The sequence below is a fragment of the Solenopsis invicta genome, chromosome 4 (assembly GCF_016802725.1).
Source record: "Solenopsis invicta isolate M01_SB chromosome 4, UNIL_Sinv_3.0, whole genome shotgun sequence".
NCBI lineage: Eukaryota > Metazoa > Arthropoda > Insecta > Hymenoptera > Formicidae > Solenopsis > Solenopsis invicta.
The window spans coordinates 27,182,666-27,206,760 of record NC_052667.1 but is presented as its reverse complement, the minus strand read 5'-3'; the positions used below and the strand labels follow the sequence as shown (position 1 = coordinate 27,206,760).

General features: G+C 41.3%; 1 protein-coding gene across 1 annotated transcript in view; it reads left to right on the top strand.

Moving 5' to 3' along the window:
* Positions 1-13,829: 13,829 nt before the first annotated feature.
* Positions 13,830-24,095, top strand: part of LOC105196348 — a 45,085-nt gene continuing 34,819 nt past the window's right edge. The window contains exons 1-2 of the mRNA XM_011162254.3: positions 13,830-14,673; positions 22,272-22,542. Coding sequence (XP_011160556.1) covers positions 14,599-14,673; positions 22,272-22,542 — 346 coding nt within the window. The 5' untranslated portion in view covers positions 13,830-14,598. The remainder of the gene's footprint in view (positions 14,674-22,271; positions 22,543-24,095) is intronic.

Here is a 24,095-nt window from a genome sequence, read left to right as displayed (position 1 = left end):
AATTGATAACCCGACAATTTTTTATTTATTTATCTTTAAACACGTGAGCTAATATAGTATTTAATTAACGGTATTTACGTTTACCGTCGGCAAATTGTCTATTTATTAATAATACATTTTACAACTGTATTTTGAAAAATATTTATATTGCGCTTAATTTTCGAAGAAATCTAGGCACAATGCAATTAAAAATTTATGTTGTTTCGAAAAGTAGCGCACCTAAGATTATAAATCCCAAAACTAGGAAAAAGACTACTGTATCTCATTAATAATATACGGCTTTTCTCGGTGTTCGCATAAAGTTTAACTCCGTATAACTTAGCATATTACTGCCCCAAACCGCTCACGTAAAGTTCACGTAAAACTTAGTAATATTGCTTCAAAACTGCTTATGTTGCGCCACGCACTCCAAATTAACTCGTGAAAAAATGCGACCTACCGTTATCAATCAGAAATCGAAGAAACGCACGAGCTCGTGCAATAAAAACATTGCCAGTGAGTTAAAAATCTCCTTAGTTTTGGGACGTAGATTCGTAAGAAAAGAATGGACGGACGCGGACGCGGACGCGGACGCACAGGAAGGGGTTAACTTCTAATTGTTTTGTTAAATGACGCGCGAGTAAGAATCCCTCGGAGGACTTAAGCCCCAAAGCGAGCGCCAGCAGTGGTTTCAGTTCATTTCGTTCTCTCTTCTTCTTCCGCGCCCGCCTTTCTTTCTCCGTCGTTCCTACTTTCCTCTCCTCCGAGCCTCTCTGCGCCGTCTTAATTCTTAGCTTTATTCTCTCCTAAGACTCTCTCTTAATTTCTTATTTCTCCCTCGACCCCGAACCCACCCCGTTCTATCCTATCTTTCGCAATTTATATCCGAGAAGGAAGAGAGACAGGTCTCGCGCGGCAGAGAAAGAGAGAGAGAAAGATCACTGAATGCCAGGCTTAAGCAGACAATGCTTCGCTTTCAAACGGCGGCTTCGAAGACCTTTCTTTCGCATTAGATACTTTAATTCTTTAAACGTGTCCTGTTGCGAGGCGAACGATACCCTTCCTCGTTAAGAGACGTCTTTTTAAAACTCGAGTCCGATGAGCCCGCAGCATTAATTTTGCTTCGCGATATTTCTCTGCGGTTTCGTAATTGAAAGCTGACGAATGAAGGAGCTACGTTAAATTCTCGAAAGAAAGACTTTACACACATAAATTCATATTTTTTCAATGTATAAAAATATAAGGTAGCTGACACTGTCATCAAATTTTAATGACAGATCGATTCATTCGCGTTGTTTTTTTTTTAGTTTACATTTGTTTTACTTATTTCAAATATGTATGTACAAAGTGTGGGCAAATGCTGCATTTCGTGAAAATTCTACCTAGAGGAATTTAAAATTTTACACAGCTGCAACACACACCGATCACTCTACAAGTAGTTTTAATAAGATAATTAAATATTATTTCACGTGTCAAGTTGCAGTTGATCATAATTTTTTGTTATACGTCATACGTTATTAATTCAACATGTACCTAAAGTTACATCGAATTGTACAAACGAACGGACGGCAGTATAATTCCATGACATCAATTTTACAATAGTACCAAAACTCTGACAACAATGACAGAGCCGGGCGACATTATTACCGCGACGACTACGAAGCAACTGTAACACCCGAGGCTTACCGGAAGGACGTTAGTAGCAGGCGAGAACTATCGAGTAACTGTCAAATGTTCGCATATACGTAGGTAGCAGGTCAATTATCAAACCTTTCGCGTATGTTAACGGAGTTGTGACCTAGACCCTATGACAGAAGTGACACGCGTTGTCCATTTGAATATCTCGCATCGCGAAACTGTCACGGAATGAATTGGAAAGACCGTTTGGAAAATCAGTCTATGCATCTCCACAATGTAACAAAATCAAGATAAAAATATATTCGGCTAAAACAATTTATGATGAGACATTAATTCTGTACCGTTCTCGTTGTTTCTGATCTTGCGTCGTTATCGTGTTTTGGTGTCTCTTGTCGAAAATGGAGAAAATAGACAATTTCCGAAATATCAATCGCGAGCACTAGAGGATGCGACCGCCGCAGTAAACCGCTATAATTATTCGATACCTCTTGACACACCTAATTGGACAAGTTCGCCGGGAAATGCTAACCGGAAGTGAGTAAGAGGAACGAGGGCGGGGGATGCAACGGGGGGAGCGTGGAAGAGCTAGCCGTCGATTTTACTGACCATCTACGAGCCAACCATCGGCTGGTAATGGCCACTTTGAGGGCCCACCATAAGCTTTCCCAAAGAGACGAACCCTTGCTCTAAGTGGTCTTACGCCGACGTTTCGACGAGGTAGATACTTACTTTGCCTACCCGCAATATGACCTGACCTTTTGCCCCCTCCACTCTCTGACCTCCTCCTCTGCGTCCGTCTGTCTACCACTCTATGTAATCGAGCGGATATCAATTGCTCGCTTCATCCAATGGGACTGAGCTCTATATGTAGTCATTGCGGAAAATTTCCGATTTAAAAACTACGAATTCTGATAATCAGACGTGACAATGATAAAAATATCGAGCTAAGAAATGATAACATTTTATTTAAAGAATAGTCGTAAAAAAAATATTCTGCTGTCTATGATCGCAAGAATTTTAAATCGTACAAATTTTGATTGCACCAAATTCAGTAATATAATAGCTTAAAATTAATTATATTACCATTTTTTTTTATATTTTCATACTTTTTGTTTTTAATTCGTGGAGATATAATTTCTTTCCCCCGTCGTTATATTTAAGTTTCTAATCGCGGCAACACGAGGACATTTTCCGCTTCAATTGTCGACACTAATGCGACGCGATCGCTCGTTGCACCTGCACCGGTGTGCAAGGGGTGTACAAAGTGTACGCGTGCCGTCCTTGATGATTTTAATATCGTCCAACGACAACCCACGACGGAAGACACTGGGAGAGATGGAGAGGAGGGGAGGGGGAGAGAAGTACCGCTGGAACAGACGCGGGTTTCAGAGGCTAAATGGAGGTACGGCAGAAGCAAGGGTTAACTCAATAGAGGTCTAAGTGAATTACTTATCGCGTACACCCAGTATACAGACTAGATGCGTTTAGCTATAGGTGAGGTGAATACCCAGGGCCGATCCTACGCTCCGCCGATGAGCATCGCCCACCCTTTTCCTCCCTGTCCACATTTTCCAGTCCTTTTTCGTCCACGTTCCACGTAACGTCGCGCAACGCGCGCCTCGAACAATTGCATTAAAGTCTTTTGATGTCATATTAATGAGAACGGCGACCGCTTGAAATGTTGTACAAACATTCCTGTCGGCCTTCGCAGATTGGCTCTCGTTTTCAGGAGAGAATTCGGTTGCACATTCGGTATATAGTGTTTCTTGAATTAATTAGCCGTTGCGTCCCTCTTCCTTGTTTTTGGCCTAATGTGGACTAACTCGCGTATAGTCTACGAAGAATCGATTACAGTACCTCCCTGTCTAATTGTCAGGGAAAGGATGCGAGCGGGTTACGGCATGCCCTTCGAGGGCCCTTACGAGGGCCCTTCTATCGTCAAGATCTTTGATGGACGCCTGACTGCTCAAGAAAATTCAGTTAGTCCGCAGCTTTGTGCGCTATCGCGAGCGGCGGGGAGCGATAGAACGACACGTAGGTAGATAGAAGGACAAAGGGTGAAGGGTTACAGCAGGGTGGGAGTTAGTGCTCGGACCGATGTCTCCGCTTCGAACTTAATTAGCCGTCGCAGCCTTAATTGCCACCTGATATTGCCTCGAGACAATTAACGCAATTAATCGGAGAAAGTGTGACGCGGAAGAGTCTTTTCTTCCGAGCTGCTTAGTGCCTTCGTGTCTTCGCGTTGAAATTTTTCTCAAATGCACCGTCGATCGCGACGATACGCCCTTCTGCATTACGACGACGTCGGAAACTGTCCGGTGAATTCGATTAACTCTGCACCGACCGGACAGATTTTTACCCTCTTCACAATCCACGTCATCGTTCTATAATATTGTAATTAAGTTTCACATCTGAGGACAAAGCACGGTAGATCGAGCAGCTTCGTTCGTAGCTTCAAGAGCGGCTAATTGATACATTGCACTGTATAATATATTTTACACCTTAATTTACAAATGTCTATGAATTTAAATGTCGACATAACGTAGCTTTAACATTAAATTAATGCTTATTCTACCTACCGTATGAAATAACTATTATAATTTTTCTGCGTTACAATAATTTTAATTGTAATTTTACAAAATGATATTTATAAATTAAATCGTTTATTTATTAAATTTAGAGATCTTTTCTCACGATTAGTGACATTTTCTTTCGAAATTGACTTCAAGGAGTAATGATGCAAGCCGCGTTCGCCAACTTCCGACTCGAAGTTTGCCGGTCCCCTGGCTCTCTCTCTCCTTATTCTGTCGCACGTGCGGTATCGGAGATTAATTGCAAAGTGCAATTGGCGAGGATAGGCGGGCGGGGCAGATAACTGCAGCATCTCGTCGAGAGCCGGCGCAAGACGGGGATGGAAGAAGAGGGTTGGAGAGAGGCGGCGGTGGGCGGCGGTAGCTCGCATAATGTACTCGGCGCGGCATAATAATTCAGAAATTTGCATGTACGCGGGCTAACTCCTCAAGTAGGTTATCTATGCTGGAAGTTTTCTTCCGTGATATATAACGCATCCCACTGTCGAGTGGTGTATAGGGGCGTACGCGAAGCCACGTCTACAACGCCTTACGTCCACGCGGGCTGAAAGGGGTGCGAAGACTGAGGGTGGCTGCTTCAACTTGCGTAACTAAGCGGGCGAGAAGGTATATATATCTGCGGTGTAGTGCCGACACATTATCTTTTCGAATTTGAATTACTCTGTGGCGGAGATAAACGATCGTCACGTTCTCCCGGAAGTATTCTTAAAGCAATTTATTCGGCCCTTTGCACACTTTTGTCGCGAGTTTCTTCCCTTAGATTGAAAAATTACACGAAGCTTAACACTCTTGTTGCGCAGAAAATTTTTTCTATTTACAAATATTAATTGAGTTTTTTAAATGCAATACTTATCTTTTATATTCTTTTATACTTTAGCTCCACATTTAGTTACACAATTGTAAATTACATTATACTGCTTTTAGATAAGATAAAAAATTGAATAATTTATAAGAATACATATTTTCTATTATCGTAACGTCATAAATTTGTCAGTAACATATATACAAAGATAATATTTCTTTTAAAGACTAATCATTTAAAATTTTCGAAATAAAATTTCGGATATTATTACTTAATTATTTTACTTATCTCCTGTATCTGTTGATAATCTATGTTTCTGCAAATTGGAATCTTTACGTTTATTTATATCAACAGCGAGAATTGTAATTACTACAGTCGACTATTACGTAAATTCTGGAAATGACTTTCTCGTTTACAATTTGAAAGTCTATGATTCAATATTCCCGGATTCGGCATCTTTTAAATTCACCGAACGAGTATCTGTCTCGCCGGCAATTTACGGTCGGTTAGCCTAATACACGATCCGGGCAATCCTCGCGAGTTAACCCGAGTCTCGGTTGTTGTCTAAGCAGCTTGATGTCGGTCGTCATCATGTGGAAAGGCCTTACCTCGCAATGTCCACACACGCACACGCTCGACCGCGCCGCGAGGACTCTAAAAGGGAAATCGACGAGCCACCGCGCGCGTCTCCTCCCTGCGGAGGTCCTAATCCAAATTTCCAAACCTCATATTTGCCTTTGAGTCGCTCGTCTATCCTCTCGTCGTCCTCCTCTTGGCTCGCTTATACATGTCCCCGTCGCATCGTGCAGATAATACCTCTTTCGCTCACTACCTTCTGGCTCACCCCCGTTGGCCCCGTTCGGTATCCTCCCCTTCTGCTCCTCCTCCTCCTCCTCCTCCTCCTCTTATACTGAAATCTCCTCTTTCCTATTACAGCGTATTATATGTACAGATTTCCCGCAAACTATGACTGTACCTCGATAGCCTTCTTCTCCGTCTCGCTTACGCGGCCGGCCCTTCCTTTGCTCCCAGTAACGTTTTCACCCTCAAAGGACTCGCGCCGAGGCAGTAGTGGGAGGATTACGGCGTACAAGTCTCGTACGATGAGTTTAGAATTTAGCGTGACACGACGCGACGTGTACAGCACACACGTACGCGGGCGCAGTCGGAGTTTATTGAACGTTGAAGCTCTGTATTAAATTCTATATCGCTCGCGGCCCCGGCTGAAAAGCAGCCGGCCGGCTGGAAAGCTGATTGCGAGCTGATCGACTTTTCCAGGAAAGAGCGCATCATGCGGCAGCATTTGCGTAAATTTCGTTTGTCTTCTGTCGTGAATAATCGAGCATTTTTCACAGAAACATTTTACCTACGAAGTCGGAATATTCCTTTCAAAAGTAACGTGTACGTTTTTATTGCTGTTTTCCATCTCACGTATATCAGTAAATTTGCAAAATTAAGGACACAAGTCCGGAAAAATGTGTGAAATTAATGTTGCAGTTTTATGATATTTTCTAATCAAGAAATATAATAAGAATACAATAACTGTGTAACAATTACACGTCTGGTGGATTTTATAATCAGAAAATAATGTAATGCACAGTTTTTATTAGTTTCACCCTATTAGATTTTATAAAATAATCAAAAATAATTGAAAAGTGTACATTGCGTATAACTTTTACATTCCCATTTTTATCAGAATTTTTCCTATTTCACCGAACATTGATTTCATTGATTCGCAAGCGGGGGTATAAATAACGTAACACAGGCGCAATGTATAAAACACGCGTATCCTTACTTTGAATTTTCATCTCTCTCCGCCGCGTCTTTATTAACGTTCGCGCACACGTTACCTTCGGTTCAGCAAATTGTACGGCCATATATTCCGCACGCAAGCTTCCGCTCGATCGAGCGATAAAAAAGATCCGTTTCGATGCCTCGAAATATTCCGCGGGGATTTCCTTCCATAGCGCGCGTATACGCGAGGAGGTCGCTTTTATGCAAGTTAAAGCATCGCGTTGCGCGCCGCGTCGAATCCATAACGTAACCCTCCGACCCTCGTAAACCTGAATTTATTAACACTTCGAATGACGGGGAGATTTGCTAAATGGTTTTCAATTTGTATCTTAACGCCGCGAGACCACATGCTCGGCGCAGATTCGGCGCGACAGATATCGCGGCCGTACCTCGACAGACTAGAGTACATAATATCTTACCAGTGGTTCGTACGAAATGCCTCTTTATCATTGCGCTTATTATTGCGAGCTTGTAGTAGGGCGCCGTCGGGCCATAAAATTGAAATTCGGAAAGAAAGTTTATTTTATTGTGAGCCTCGCTAATCAATCGAACGAAATAAAAGCGCGAGTGTGTATGAATTGCAGAATAAATAATCGCATTGTAAATTATTTAAGCTGCTCAATATTTTATATCTTATTTTATCTGTATCTTATATAAGTAAATGTACGCGTAATTTTATATATTATATTAGTCTTATTATGTTAGTCTGTTATATTTATAATTTATACTTTTTATTTAACAATATTCCTGGACACATTGAGAGTAAAAAAATATATAAAATATTGAAGATGAGATTAGAAGATTATATTATTTTGATACAAATTTTATTTTATCTCATTATCAGTAGCTTATCTCCACGGATTTACGGGATACAATCGATCTATCTATTTATAAAGACGTAGTTACATTCTTATAATTAATACTTTTTATTCTAATGTATATTAGGAGAAATTGTGACAAATGATTAAATTTATACAAATTTTGAATGTGAAAGAAGATAACAAAAATAAAACAGGGACAACAAATTTAAAATGGCAAATTTCATTGATAAGAAATCCAATTAATCTTACTGATTTTTACAATGATTTATAATAATCACAGCGTGATAATCAGTACAAACATGATTTCGGATCTCTTAATTTTTTAATGGTTATATGAAGTTTTAGGATGTCTCCCAGTAAAGTATGAACGTGACATTCTTAATACCACTATAGAAAGCATCATGAGGTATTTCCTGTGCAGTGACGCGCATTATTTTCCTGAGGAGTAAATATATTTTTATAGTGGCAAATATCACAGTACACAGAGGTACGCGATAGGTAGACGTACACTTTTTATAATCAGTAAAATATTGAAATTTAACATAAATAAAATTACTTAAAATGTTAAAACGCAAGATATCTTACAAGCGTTTACATATGGTTCAATTACTATTTTCAGTTATTAACATTTTTAACCTCCACAAATTCCCGAAAAATTTCTTTTCAAATTTGGAAAGCAAGTTGTATTTGAAATATCCAGGTGCGAAGCTGCAACAAATTTGTATGCAGCGGTCGATATACATAGGTGCATTGGAAATGCAAGTTTTCTTAAAGACGAGCGTTCCTCCGCATGAAAAGTCGTTACAGTTTCAAGTCCGGGCTTCCTTTAATTCTAGCCGAGTATCAGCAGGGCCGTCCATCGGACGGCGAGGATATTCGGATGCATCGCGTGGGATGCTCGTAATTTCCCGGGTAAGCTCCGGCAAATTAGCTCCGGGCATACGTTACTCTCGCCTTAGTTGTCTCCTCTCCTGCGCTTCTTAGTCCTCCCACCCGCTGTTCTCCTTTATCGCCCCTCTCGGAGAAAACCCGGCTTTTCTCGTAGCGAGCCAGCCCGCCTTGGCCGTCTCTTCTGAGCGTTCTCTCCCTCTCCTTTCCCCCCAGTCCACCTCCCACACCTCGGATAAACGCGTACGCGGAAATGTGAGCTGTCCGTGTGCCCGTCGTAAGGTGGCGAGGCTCGTCCTTACCTCGAAAAAGCTCCGGATGGAAAGAGAGAGAGCCCGAGAGACGAGGGGACATTCAAAGTGGGGATACGCCGTCCTGGACGTAGGACGAACGCGCGCCGGTCTTCGTGGTTCGACACGAAAGCTCCGTGGTAGGCGTGCCGTTCAAGCTCCGCCCGCAAGCTCGTGGGTGCACGCCCAGGGAACAGGGCTTTACCATCCGGTGCTTTGTCGACCCTGGCAAACCACCCTGCCAAGGGCCACCGCGCCCGATAACGTTAACCCCCGCGCAGCCCTCTCGTCCCGAGACGCGCGCCTAGGGCGCGCGGTCCTTCTTCCACTCGCGGTTCCAAACCCCCCTTGAACCCCCTTTGTCCCCCTGCGCGCTCTCTCTCTCTCTGTTTCTTCTTCCCTTCTCCCTGTTCGTACCCGCGACGTACCCACCCATAGCCCTCCGTCGTAGGAGTTGCAACTTTAGACCGCTTTGCACACAGATTGCATCAGAGCCATCCGCGGATGCAATCGTTACCCCACTGTCGTGTTTCCACCCCCGTCGTCTTTCTCTCCCTCGGAAGCGGCTGGTACGCGAGCGCGGGCGCGCGTGTACGTGTGCGTACGCGTGTGTGTCTGGTGTACGTTAGAGGAATAGCTGACGCCGGTTCCGTTGGCGAAACGAAGAATGCACCACCGCGCACCGGACGACTGCGACGGGGAAGTTTGAGACGAAGCTTTTGATTACGATGCTTTATTGGCTTCGGCGTACTCGTAATCAGCGATGCGGGATTATATGCCAGGTACATTGACCAGTAACGTTCACCGGGAATGAGTAATTTACGAAGCGCTTGCTATGCACAGATAGCAATAAATCGTATTCTCGGGACTCGTTTAATCCTAGAAATGAAGAACTTTGTTAACAGGAAATGTATATGGCTAATCATTATTATTCTATCTTTGCATTTACATTTAATAGTCGTACGTAAATACGTAATAAAAAAAAGAATGAATGAAAGGAATAATCTTTACATTTTATTTTAATAATACGTTTGCAAAATCTTAGATGAATTCAAACAAAATGTTAAGAGCTATGATGCAATATTCAATCGAACTCGAGTTGTAGCAGAATGGATCAGAACGGATTAAGACGTAACTATAGGATAAGATGCAGATGCTTTTGTGACGCGTCTGGTTACCGTCTATCCTCGCGAAATAGAGCGCTCGGATGTGGCGAGTGTAAAATGCTGTAAGGCGAACGAAATCTCACTAGACTCTTAGTCTGTCGAGACAAATTTGTCTTGGAGATTTACACCACGATTTTCGGTCGTACGCACGGAAACACGCACGACAGACATGCGTCATAGCGAATACGTGTTCAAAGAATGAATAATAAAATATAAAAAAAAAAAAACGTAAATGAATGAAATAAAAAGATAAGTATTTGAAAAACGGATATAATTCCAAAGTATGTCACCGACAAGTTTTAAACGACGAACTGTTTTATAAAAACAAAAGCATTTTAATTGAATGCGGGATCTGATTAAACGAATTGAAAGATTTGAAAGTCTTAATTATAAATTGCTTAATTAAAATGTTGTCTGCGTTATTCCAAACTTCCATCGCGGTTTTGTTTAGCGTGCACTATCATGACACCAGTAAACTATTTTCTGTGTTGTGCCAATCGTAATGAAATAATTTCTACAGGAAAAAAAATTAACGTAGCCTTTCTGTTGCGTAAAAGCAATATCGATCGACACATGGCAGATGAATAAGGCATTATCTTTCGAGCACTCGCTTTAATCCCAGGATTATCCAACATACCAGTCGGACGTTATTGAAGCCGAAATTAAACCGTATACGCTGTAATAGTTCGCACTTTTTTATTTTGTTAAATCAACGTGGATAACGCGAGATCGATTTTATTCGACTGTTTTAGCTCTCGATTTAACTGAAGGTATAAAAGAACTCGTAAATTCGTTCTTTGTAAATGACAAAAAATTGTATCGGCAAAGTTATTTGCTTGGGACATTGTTAGTGTGATTACCAGACACCGAATATAATAGTTTATAATATAACTATGTTGCTTTCATTAAATGTTTGAAAAGAAAAAAAAAAAAAAACAGAAACGTATCCAGTCGAACCGATTTTCGTCGCGGCGGTAGATTAGGTAACGCATTGCCGATAAAAAGTTATCGGATAAACTTTGCCACTGGTTACGTAACCGCCGTATTATCTGCCGATCCTCATAGATATCCCTCGGTTACACCACAAATACTTCATTTCATCGTTAATCCCGGCGATAAAACGGTCAGGTTGAATTGCGAACTCACCTAATTCCAACGGATTATCAGACGATAATATTGAGCTCGTATCTTGGAGTCACGTCAACACCGTGCTGTTTCGTATCCAGTGAGGGGTAAGGGGAAGCCGTATACGTGCATTACGAGAGCGTGTGTGACATACGCAAACGCGGAAGGATGTAATCGGAAAGGACGACGCTCGCGAAGCACCGAAAATTCGCGGATAGAATCAGTAACGATACTATTTTCGTCGTCTATGGAAATTAATTCTCAGAGATTGTCTAATCCGACGACGACGTTTGTAGGAATCTGCGAGCAAGTATGCACACGTACGTGTGTGTATGTGTGTGTATGTGTGTGTGTGCATTTCCTTTGAGGCTCGCAGTTTCGAACGATCCATTTTAGTCGCACGAAGAGAACCGTGGTTGACATATCGATGGAAAGCTGCTTCTCTATTAATTACCGCTGCCTTAATCTAAAATCACTTCCGCTTTAATATCAGATAAAACAAACAAAAGAAAAAAAATTATAAAATAAAATTTAGAATTTTTTTTTAATCTCTACTGACGAATGCGTATATTTATGAGTTCTCTTTGTGCTATATCTTTTGTTCTATATTTTTGTATCAAGTTTTATATTATTGTCTTATATTTACTTTACTTGTTTAATGTAGTGTTGTTTTCTCAATATATATATTTTTTTAACGTTTTCTTAAAGTTACTCAAATCACGAATCGTATTTTGGACCCAACGGATATGAGGAGATATAAGTTTTTTAATATTAGCTTTTTAATCTGCTTGCTTATCAAAGGATGAGATTTCGATGTATCGGATCTTGATCATTGTTATTTTGAAGGTCAAGAATGATTCTATCGAATCAATTTCTAATCCGAATACGCATCTGTTGCTTCTTCATCTGTTGCTTCTTATCGAATGGAATTATACGCATCGATCTTTTAAACGTCATATTTAATCATTTATTATTGCGTATTTATTTAGTTATTGTTATGCACTTTTATACACTTTTTCTACAATTATCGTAGATACGTCACACATAACCGCTATCAGAACACACACTGGGATTAACCGGAAAGTATATCAACGAAAAACTTGAGGCTTTAAATGAAAAATATAAATTAATGGCTCAAGTAATTCATCAATATGTGCCGTACAATTTGATATTTTGAAGATTATCATTGAACACTCTTATTCGATATAGTTACTATTTCAAGTTTCAATAGTTTGAATTAAAAAGTTTTTAAATAAAACTCATTCGAAAGCTATGTTTTATATAAATTGTCGCTGACACAAAACTTGTTTTATTGCCTCCGACTACGATCGCAAAAAAATAAATGCGGTGGCGTAGATATGACCTCGTTTTATTTTTCTGCACGTAAGCTCGGTCATCGATAGTCGCGAGTCTCTCACAGAGAACACGTCGCACAGGTGGATACGTGTGCGTGCATATTATCTTTAGACATAACCCGGAACGGATCTTGGTTAGAGTGTGCAGAGAAAAAGGATGGGCGAGAATTGAATTCGACAGAGAAAGATTTCGAAAGAAAGAGGGTAAGATGGGTACGGGATAAAAAAGTGAATCTTTCATGAAGAAAAAAGAAATATACACACACATATATATATATATATATATATATATATATATATATATATATAAGTATGAGCAAGAAGTTGATTGAAGAAAGAGAACTGGTAGTTTGAAACAAAAAAGTATTTTGATAAATATAAAAAGACAAAATTATTGAGAAAACAGATCAACGATAGGAAAAAATACGAGATTCAAAACTAATTGAGATAAGCGACTATAAAGATTCGTCATTGACAAACGTGAAAGAGAAGTTGAAAAAAAAAAATAGAAAAAATTTCATAGATTTCAAGGGAATTTGCAATTTTGCTAATGGATTTTAGGTTGAAATTTCATCAGTTAATAGCGCGTTGCACAATTGTAATATTAGCTCGACGCGATTAAAAGGCGTAAAAACAGATGAAAATGTGATCGGGAAGGAAGAAACTTAACGCGACGGACAAAGACGAACGAGAAGGAGGCGGTAAAGCGCGAGAGGGACGACGCCTTATCCGGAGCGAGGAAGCTTCGCTATAGCGAACTGCGAAATCTAGGGGGAGGATAAGAGGTAGCGGGAACGAGACGGCGGGATCTCGGGCTGTTGCGGGGTATGACGAAGGTGGGTTCCGGCGAGGAGTCGGCGAGCGAGAGGGTGAACCAGCAGCCGAGTGAGGACCAGAGGAGGCACTCGGCCGCGATATCGGTAGACGCGAGACGACGGTATCGCGGTGGGCGATGGAGGTGGTGGTGATGGTGATGGTGGTGGTGGCGGTGGTGGTGGCAGTGGCGGCAGCGGCGATACGACCGGGTGGTGGGGTTGATACTGACGGCGCGCTCGCGGGTAGGGCGTCGTAGGGGCAGCAGATCGAGCGCCGCGACGCCTCGACGCGCACAGTCGCGGCTCGAACGCCGTTCCCTGCGAACGTGTGTTGTCCTCGCGGACCGTGCGCTCGTTCTCGGCAGCGCGAATGACATACCGTTGGTGCTTGGCGATCGCACGCGATTTCCAGAGGTCCGATATACACGGCATAGGAAGGAGATGGAACGATGACGTGAGAGCTCGTGATCGCAATCACGAGCCGCTCCGAAGAGAAACGTTCAAAGGGATCGAGTTTTCGGAGCACGCACATGTTCGGTGCGGATGATTGGTGACGATCCACGCGCACCAAAACAGTGCCTCGCCTCGCCTCGCCTCGTCTCGCGACCTTCTCACAGGGAGATCATTGGGCAACGTTGACTGATCTTGTGGCCGATAATCAAGAGACTCCGATCGATATCGCCCATCGTTCAGAATTGTGTACGTGACGCTCTAAATAGACGTGCCGATTGGTGATCGGGAAACGGGACGAAACTATAGATCGCTCTATTTACTCCGATTTTACTCCGGGACAATACTTATCGTAATGAGTTGCGAGCACGTGTGTGATTTTCCGCAGTCTAGTCAGAGATACGCGCAGTTTAATCGTATATTTAAGATTTCATGCTAATACCAAAATAGAACTTAGAGCAGTTAATAGTGATCGTAGGTGCGTAAGTCGTCTCGGTATAGGAAAAAAAAAAATGATCACCCCACGCGTTAATCGTTAACATAGTTAGATAGTAAGAACTCGTAACAGTAAGAACTCTCTGCGTAAATAAGCGGACATTTCATGCACGTCTCAATACGTCTGTGATTTCGATCGTAAACAAATTTTATGTTTATTCGCACGCGAACATCAAATATTTATCGTAGATACGGGTGTTCGATGTGACGACAGAAAAAAACCGATATTCAGCTTAGAGATTTCTCAACGTCTATTTGACTTGCTAATTGATAAGTGCCAGGGCTAAAAAATAATAGCGTTATGAGTTTGTGAGAATTTGAGAACGCGATATGTCACGAATGGCGGCGACTTCCGAGGCCCAGGAGAATTATTGAGGCCCCAGGAGGGAATGGATTTTCAGAGCGCAATGGACACCTTTGTAGAGGCATGGATGGCTGCTAACACGAAGACGGATCAAGTACAGGTGATCTTTTATTTTTGTTTCTGAACGACACATTGCACATGACGTTATCAATCAGGCACAAGATCATAATATCTTTTCTCAAATTGGAAAAGTAGATAAAATTCGTCATAAAATTGAAAAAAGAAAAAAAAAAATATATATATATATGTCAGCAATATTTCAAGAATTTATAAGAAAAATGTTACATCTTTTTAAGAATAAGAATATTGATTGAGAAAACATGGAAGTGCAATATAAAAAAGAATATTTTTCTTTTCAACGCTAAATATAATAGAGACAGAAGAAAAAGTAGAACTAGCACTAATTTAATTTACAGTTTAGTTTTCTTTTCAGACAAACTCTTTATTAAATTATTAGTAAATTAATAAGATTAAAGCTTGATTGAAGTAATTTTTCTAGAGGACCGACTTATCGATTCTTTGAATAATTTGCAATCTTCTTTTGTATGTCGAAAAATTGAGAAAAATATATTTATTACAATATATGGTAGATCAATAAAAAAATTACAGCCATACACATTGAAAATATGTGACCTTAATTTGACAAGGAATATAAAATTCCGATAAAATGGTTTACGTCGTGGATTAGCGTGCCAGCATCGTTTTTCGGCGTTCGGTCTGCCGAACTTATAAAAATAACGCAGCGTCTATACTCGGTGTCAGCGGATACGAGGGGCGAGAAGCAACCCCTTTCTGACATTACACAGCCAATTGGCCACCCTATCGCTTCTTGCACCCCTCTCTCTCTTTCTCACTCTGGACGCGCTTTCAGTCCGCTTAATTCCTCGTCATCAATTTGGCACATTCTTTCGCATCTCAAAGCGGCTGGCCACTACACGTGAAACGCGCGATTATTCCAGTAGTTAAAATAAGTAAACGAGGCGTCGTTCGTACATCGCGCAATCGTTTAAAAAATAATAAAACCGCGAACGTGCGAGAAAATGCATAAAAAAGTCCGATAGATTCGAACGGAAATCTTCATCTTCTCGCACGCGGAGTATCCTTGCCTTAAAACTTTCTGAAACTCATTGCTTCAAGCTACAATGAAAAAAATATAGAGCAAATACATTTATACACTTTAGATAGGCATACATTCGCGTAATCTATACGGCATCGAAAAGAGAAACACGTTATTTATCAGACGTATGATCGCTTGGGAAGGAAATAATTATCCTTTTAAACGCAGCGCGGGCACTCGCTCGGATTTAGACTCCGATTCTCCGCATCAAAAATCGCGCACCAAATTCAGATCCGACGCGTATATACCCGACGTTTCGCGATCTCACAATGAAAACCGAGGGCAACGTAGGGCGGGGGATAATCCTCGGCAAAGCCGCGGCTCGCGTGTGTGCCGTGCGGACGAACGAGCGTACGTTTACACGTGTATGTACGTATCGGGGGGTCACGGGTTCTGACCACGATACGGATGTGCCCCTGCCTTCTTCCTGTGCCACGACCATGTTCATGTTCTGGCATTCAACGGAATAAGACCGCATGTCTCCATTGACCGCTCGATCTCTCGATCCATGGCCGCCTTCGGCTTACCACAGTTATCGAAAAATTTAACAATGAAAACGCTACGAATATTTTTGTAAAAAACCGTTTACGTAATGTGTTGTAGTAAATAAATTAATGTAAAATTATTGCGGTTACGTGATAATTTTATACTTGTAAATTTTGTAAATTAATCTCACATTCTACTTATTTATATTTTGATTGTAAAAATATTGAAATTAAGAGAATATTTTTTGAGATTGAGAGATCATAAGTTTTTGTGTAAGAAACGATGAGATTGGAATATTACACTGTTATTTATTTTAGAAAATTGCTTATTTAACACACGTGAATTATATAATATGGATCATTTTGTCAAAAAAACCTTATATTTTAGTTATAAAACTATTGTTGTAAAAATATAAACAACATTTAATTTTATTTTAAAGAGAAAGGATATCCTTTTAACTTATATGAAAGCATATGCACCTCGAGAGATGCATTATCCCTACAGGTATATTACAGAAAAGGAGTCAGAGACGGAGGATAATCTCATAATGCTGTCAATCCGAAAAAATTAAGCTCTTCCTTCAGCTTGCGGTATTAACGTACGAAAACTCATTTTGTAGTTCGTGTTCTCGTGAAAACGCATGAACAATACATTAACCTGAATTACAGAATATATGTATAAAAATTCTAAATTTGATCTTTACAATTCGTATTACGGTCATTAAAATCACACTGTTAGAGGAGCAAACTAATACGCGTAAATAACAGCAATTGTAGCCATAACAAAGCGGCGTGGCGATGATCGCGATGATCGTGCATGAGGAAAAAAAATAAAAAGGAGGATAGGCGTGACGTACTAAAGTTAATTGCATTTTCTGTCATTGTCGACGTTATAGCTATGACGCTCGATAAATGTTTCAATAAATGAGCCGCACGAATTCGCGTTATTGAACAACAAAGAAACGTCGGTGAGGAGAGAGCTCGCGATGTAAAATTTTCACGCTACCGCGACGCACCTCCTGCATTCTGGTACTTGAAAACGCGTCCTTGCAGCGCGTTGCACGCAGGACTGCCCGTGCACGCACGGGCCGCCACGTGTGTACTCGAAAGTGCGTCGTACGTATATACGTGTGCGTGCACGGGGATACGTTTGAAACACGCATGGTCACGGTATTTGACCACCCCAGCTCCCGGAATGATTGTAATCCATCTATCCGGCCACCGAAGCCGATATATCAAATGCAGGTAGAGCTCGCGGTCCTCTCTTCGTAGGCCTTTCACGTTGCCTTTTTATGCCGCAGACACGATCTTTTGTTTTCTCGGTGAATATTTTGTAAAGGAAAAATTGGTTACGGCGATGAGAACGGTCTCCTGTCCGGTAGTTTTATTGGAGCACGCATTTTTATATCACGTATTTATTTATTTTAATCAGAATGCATAATAGCAGCTACTCTACGAAAATTTATATACTAGATAATTATATTTTTAAAAGGGAATGAGAGAAAGAGAGATTTTAGAAATCACACGATACATCATATTCCGTTTCAACAATTATGAAAAAAAGGTACATTTTTGTTTTAAATGATCAATATAATATAAAAATGTTTCGCTATGTAAACTTGAAATGCATTTCTAAATTTTCTGATGTTAATTTTAAGGAATAATTTATGTGTACGGTTAATTAAACTGTAATTTTGAGAGATACTTGTATTCTCGCTTTCTCCAGTAAACCCTTGAAATCAGTGATCATCGCTGGTGCAAGATCCTATCTATTGCTTTCTAATCTTTAACTCTACCATGTTTTGCACTTAGGAACGAGGTTCTCTGGCACCGGTCGGCAACAATTTACGTAACGCGATCGCAAACGCATCAATCCGCGGATTATCTGTCACAAAGAGGCAGCCAATTATCGCTCGGCTATCCCCGGCTCGATATTTCGATAAGCATGATTAGAATGTTGCAGATTAATATGGGTCGCGCCATATTTAATTCCGTTTCATTCGATGATCGCCGAAAGATAGAGAAAATTATCACTCGTGTTGAAGCAGATAGTGAATCGCTGTAAATTTTATTAAGTATATTTACGAATTGTTATTATTACACAACGCTACGTTGTTTATTATATCGATGAAGATTAGAAGCCGGCGCGCGAGTGCTTTCCAATGTTCTAAAAGTGTGCCAGAAACAGAGGTTATCTTATAATTGGAGTCTTGAACAATTATAAAACGATCGTACATCACCATTATCCAATTTTCATAGAAATTACTCTCTTGTTTCGAAAACTCTTGTTTGAAAAAATTTTTATTCCGCGATCGAAAACTGGCTAATTGTTAAATTGCTTACGATTTGCTTAGCAGAAATCTCAGCAAGAAACTCGTAAGATACAAGAAATCATGTAAGAGCGGAATAAATTAAATTTTCTCCTTCTTTCGGCATCGAAGTTTTGATTTTTTGACAGATTTTTGAAAGACTTTTGAATCAGTAGAGGTTTTCTCTTTCGATTATTTCTTACAATGTAACTAAAATGAACTCATATCCTCCGAGAACATCGCAGCGCGAATCGCAGCGTGATTTTTCATGACGCGAGCACTCGCGCGGGTTAATGTAGTGTTCGAAGAATTAATAAAGACGAGCGACACGAGCGGCCGATAAATTATCGAACGTTGTCGCAGAGAAACCGCGACGAGACGAGAAGAAAGGATCCACGTACGAAGGAACGGGGAGAATCTTCTCTCTTTCTCCTGCGGTCTTTCTTTTTGTTTCGGCGGGCAGAATTGGCCGCACGAGGAACGATACCGCTGACGTAAGACATACGCCGAAAAGGACCACGCGTTCAATTGGCCAAACATTAAAGACTGTCATCGGCCTTACGTAAGCTCGTTTGCTGCGGACGATTTTGGAGCGCACGCGGCGCGGCGCGCGGCGATTCCGTCGCGATTAATTCCGTCAAATTCCGTCAAGCTCTCTCGCGCGGTCTCTCAGGTCCACGAGGAGCCTGTGCATGGTCAGCGATTAAGGTTATCGCATTAACGGGAAACACACCAGCAGGAAACGCCGTCGCTGCGTATCTCCGTTACACCCGGTAGATAAGCTGATCCGTTGATAAACGCCTGCCGAACTGTCGCTCGTCCGTTGGCGCGGTACGATATCGCGTACACGTTTTGCGCTTCGCGGTTAATTATTTGCTATTCCATTTTTATCGTCGTCACGGTCCTCGCACGATCGCGACGCGGGGGGGAGGAGAAAACGTTTGCGCGAATTCACGCTGGTGTTCGCTCAAATTGGCCGAGTCTCCGCAGCATCCGTCGTCCTTTGTATCACGCAATATATTGGCGACTAGACATAATTTCATTTAAAAGTTTTATTACGGCCTCAGCTCAATTTGAACAATTACTCCTTCTTTGTTAATATTTAATGAAGCCGTAACTTCGAACAATAACATACGGCTTGAAAAAAAAAATTTTGATAATCATTATTGCAACTGACATTATTACACAATTTTGTTATGCATTCTAACTCTATATTCAATTTTATTTAATGAATATACTAGCCGCTTGTATCGGTCCATTACGCAGCACTCGCCGTTAAATTAATTATCGCACAATTAACCTGGCGCCCGATAAGAAGCAATTTTTATCGCTCGAGTGAGCGAATTTTCAAAGAGACGTGCTTCTCGCGCCGGACATTTCTTCAGGCTAACGCCTTTGGACGCGATTCCCGATTCCACGGGAAGAGCGAATTCTCAACCGCGGCGAAAGCCGGATCGATGAGAGAACCGAAATTCCTGATTTTACGACAACAGCATCGTAACCCCTCGCACGTCACAGCAGAGTTACCGCGATATCACTTGGGGCGTTAGCCGGATAAGCCGCTAACCCCATCCACCTGTTGCCCCTTCTTACGCGCTCCCGCTTTCGGTCTCGCGTCCGTCTTCGTTCCTCGCGTGGAAATTCCTCGCGTGGAAACGGGCCGAGGACCCTCGCCCGGTCCTCTTTCAATCCACGTGGACCCTCGGGGCCCGTCCGTTTCCGTTCGTCTCTCTTCCGTCAGTGCCGGCCGGTCTTTATCTCTTTTCCTCGCTCTCTTCGGCACCTTCAGGCATCCCGCTGCTCCGCTCCCTTCGCCTCCCGTTCCTTCCTCTTCTTCATCATCATCTCTTTTTCTCGCTCACTCCCATTTTCAGGCCCGGGTCTTCAGCGGTCTGACGTGTTTTTTGCGAGTGCATACCTCGAAGAGCTCCCGAAACAGTAGCTGGTACCCCGGTACAGTCCGGGCAAGCGAAAAAATCACCGGTCGATCTTTTGCATCGTTAGATCGATCAGAGAAGCGACGTATAAAGATATTGAAAATTAGTTAGAAGAAGAAATATTTCTTTTTTTTTCCATCTGAATTCAATGTATACTTTTTTTGTTTCAATATTTTCTACCAGTAAAAATACGTGCGCGAAAGATGCATTGTTGAGAGAGAATAAAAAAATTGTATCTTGATTTGCGTCAAAATTAATTTACGCAATACGATATAATTAATTGAAATAAAACGACGATGAATCCCATTGCGATTTGATCGGTTAAGAATTGAGGAACAATTATTTTCGAGGAACAATTAATAGGACGCTGATCGTCGTCGATCATTCAAGGCTGCCTCGTGGCGCGTGTACGAATGCCGGCTGATTAAATTTGATAATTTCGTGATTAAATAAAGAGGCTAAGTAGCCGCGAAAATCGCTGATTGCGAGCGAGCACGTAACGCGGCAGGAAGTCGCGAAGGGTTAAACGCCGCCTCGCATCTCGGCTCGTTCTGCCGCTTGACGCTTCGTACTCCACGGAGGCGTCATCGACGATCCAGTTTCCAGACGAAAATCATCGCTCCGCGGTGCATTTCGCACATCGTCGGCGTTGACGACGACGACAACGGCGACAGCAGCGGCGGCAGCACGGACTGTTACTGCTACTGCTACTGCTGCTGTGGCGGTGGTGTAGGATTGTCGCATTCTGGGCCCAGTTGACCCCAGTTGACACCGTGGACGGCTTAGCCGTTAGTGTTAAGTTCAGTTCACTCATACATAAATCTAAGTCCGCGCTTATGCCTTAGCCTGGTCGCCGCTCGGAATTGAGCACGTGCTCAGATTTCATCGGCGACGACGCTTAGATCATCCGGCTCGCTCGGCCCGACCGAAACGTCGTAGATTTGACCGCGTTTAGGCGTCGCTCCCACCGTGAATTGCCGCCGAAGGCTTTTTTAATCGCTAGATTGCCTCCAATCGCGCATAGTTAATTCGCGTGCGAGTTATCTTTTTCTTTCTTTTCAGCGGCAGATTCTAGTCAGCCGTTTGTTGCGAGCGTATTTTAGCAAAGATGCAACGACAAAACTGTTCAATTCCCGCAACGTATCATTATCGTAAAAATCTGTCGAGCTTATAAAAAATTAAGAAAACACGGACAATTAAGTACACGCGCAATAATGACTTACGATAATATTTTTTTTATGTAAAGATTAGCTCGGGAGCTATGTTTCTGCAGAAACTTTTATAGTAATCGCCCCTGTAAAAAAAAATCATGCGTCCGTTAGAAGCATAATGTGTCAGGGAATTTTGTCTTTAGAGATTAAGGACAGCAAAGGATTTATATTACCCCGCGGCGATTACCGCACTCTCGCTGGATTATACACAAACGAGCGATGAAATAAACATCACAATAATTTACATAACGTGCTCCTGTACGCAGAAAATATTTTTGCTGTGAAACTTTGCCGAGGACAATGTAGAAGCCAGGGAAGAACTTGTTGCCCGAGTAATAAGCGTAAAAATGTACAAATCATGCTTCCCGGTATTAAACTTTCTTTCGCGTCCTTTCGGTATATAAAAAGATTCCCATATTTTATAATGTAGAGCTTATCGAATTTCTTTACGATGTTCTCATCTCTTTTTTTTTAGATATATCACTTTCCCATACTTCTCCTCCTTAACAGAATAAATCTGCCGCATTTCAGTAATGCGTGCGATAATTATCTCACGTAACCAATATCACTATCGCCCTGCAATCATATTTATTGTTCAGGATAAACATTTAAAAAATTAATGTTCTTCCGCAATTACAGAGCCAAGCGTTGGCATTGACGCACAAGGCCTCGCCACCATCGAGACCAAGCAGCGTATCCTCGTTACCGAGGAGCCCTCAGTCCCATCAGTCCCAGCAGTCTCAGCCGCAGAACGCATCTCAGCACCCGCCGGTGCATCCACTGCAATCGCAGACACCTCTCAGCACACCTCAGACACCGTTCTCCGCGCACAACCAGCACCCGAAGCAAGAAATCAACGCAAGTCCCAAGCAGGAGGGTTTCGATCTCAGTAAATCTGCCTCCAGCACAGGTAAGTATTTCTTTTTTTTCTTATATTTTATACGTAAGTTAATTTCTCAATTATCTGTTACACAGTTGAAAAATTGTGTTAAATTTATATATCCCAAACGGTCCATCCAAATTTCTGTATTAACATAAGACGAATATGTCGTGGAAAGTAACGCAAATATTATGCAAAAAATTATTACAACAAAAATGTAACACTGACATAATTTGAAAACAAATATTGTAGAAGCCTATTTTTTCAGCGTGTTTCTTGAAATTAATATTTATAATACATGGGCACGTACATTTTATTCATTCAACTTGGAATTTACATTTCAAAACCATATTATTCATGGGTTATTTACATATTTACCCATAAATTGAGTTACTCTAAGAAATGTTGAATATCAATTTAACACAAAATATTCAAATAACTTAATCACATTGTGTTAAATTAACAACCGAGTATGTTAATAATTTTAACAAGGATTGATTTTAACATGACATAAAATGTTTTTCTACTGTGTAATATGAGAATTAAATGTACAGTAATAATTACTATATCAATATTTTATTTTAATAAGATTTGAGGTTCTTATAAGACCATTGAGAGTTGATATTATTTTTTTTTTTTGACATTACAAGCATTCTTTAAATAATTTTTACGATAATTTAAGAATATTGTAAAATAATACGAAGAAACTCTATTCATTATCGATCTGAACCTATTCGAACTCTTGTATCTCGTACAATGAAACGTTTCGTCCCGTTTCCTCACCATCTTGTCCTTGTGAGTGCATCTGTATACACCCCATTACCTCGGGCTGCATCCTGGGTGTGTCGGTTTGCGCAAGGGTTCCCGCGGCCGTAAATCGTCAATTTGCCGGGCGAATTAAGTCACCTTTTACGCACGATCTGAGAGATCAGATCGTGCGAAAATAGCTTTAACTTTAGTCTTTGCGTAACTCGGTCGGGATAACTCGGGTGACAGCGATGAGGAAAATGCGCTAACGATGCACCGATGTCATGTCCATTAATGCACTTTGTCGAACGGAAGCGGCGTTAATCGCCGCCGCCGTCTCGTATCCGGCGAAGGCCGATATAGCTCTTGTGTATTGTGTAATAAATAAGAGAGCAAAGCGATAAAACGATACGTTTTGATATTTAAATAATTTTATATTCTCGATTTTTTCCTTTTACTCCGCTCAAACTTATATAATATAATATTCATTGCCTAGATTAATAATGTTCATTTATAAAAAGAAAGTAAAGAGTAACAATTAATGTGACTCTATTTATGGTATTATAAATATGTATTAGGTTCTATAAACAAGGATAGTGCTAAAATGCTGTCACTTATCGCAAAAAGTTGTCCAATAACATTACACGAATAATGTAAACAGCTTGCTCGAAAATGCTCTTATTTCATTCGCGACAATCCAGAAACTCAGCTGCCATGTCGCGTCATAAAGTCCGCTTCCGCTAAGAATGACGAAGACGTACGTATTCGATGGAGAGTTGCGCGAGAGGGGTCGTTAAAGCTCGTAAACGAGATAGACTATCGGCGGAATTTCCTTG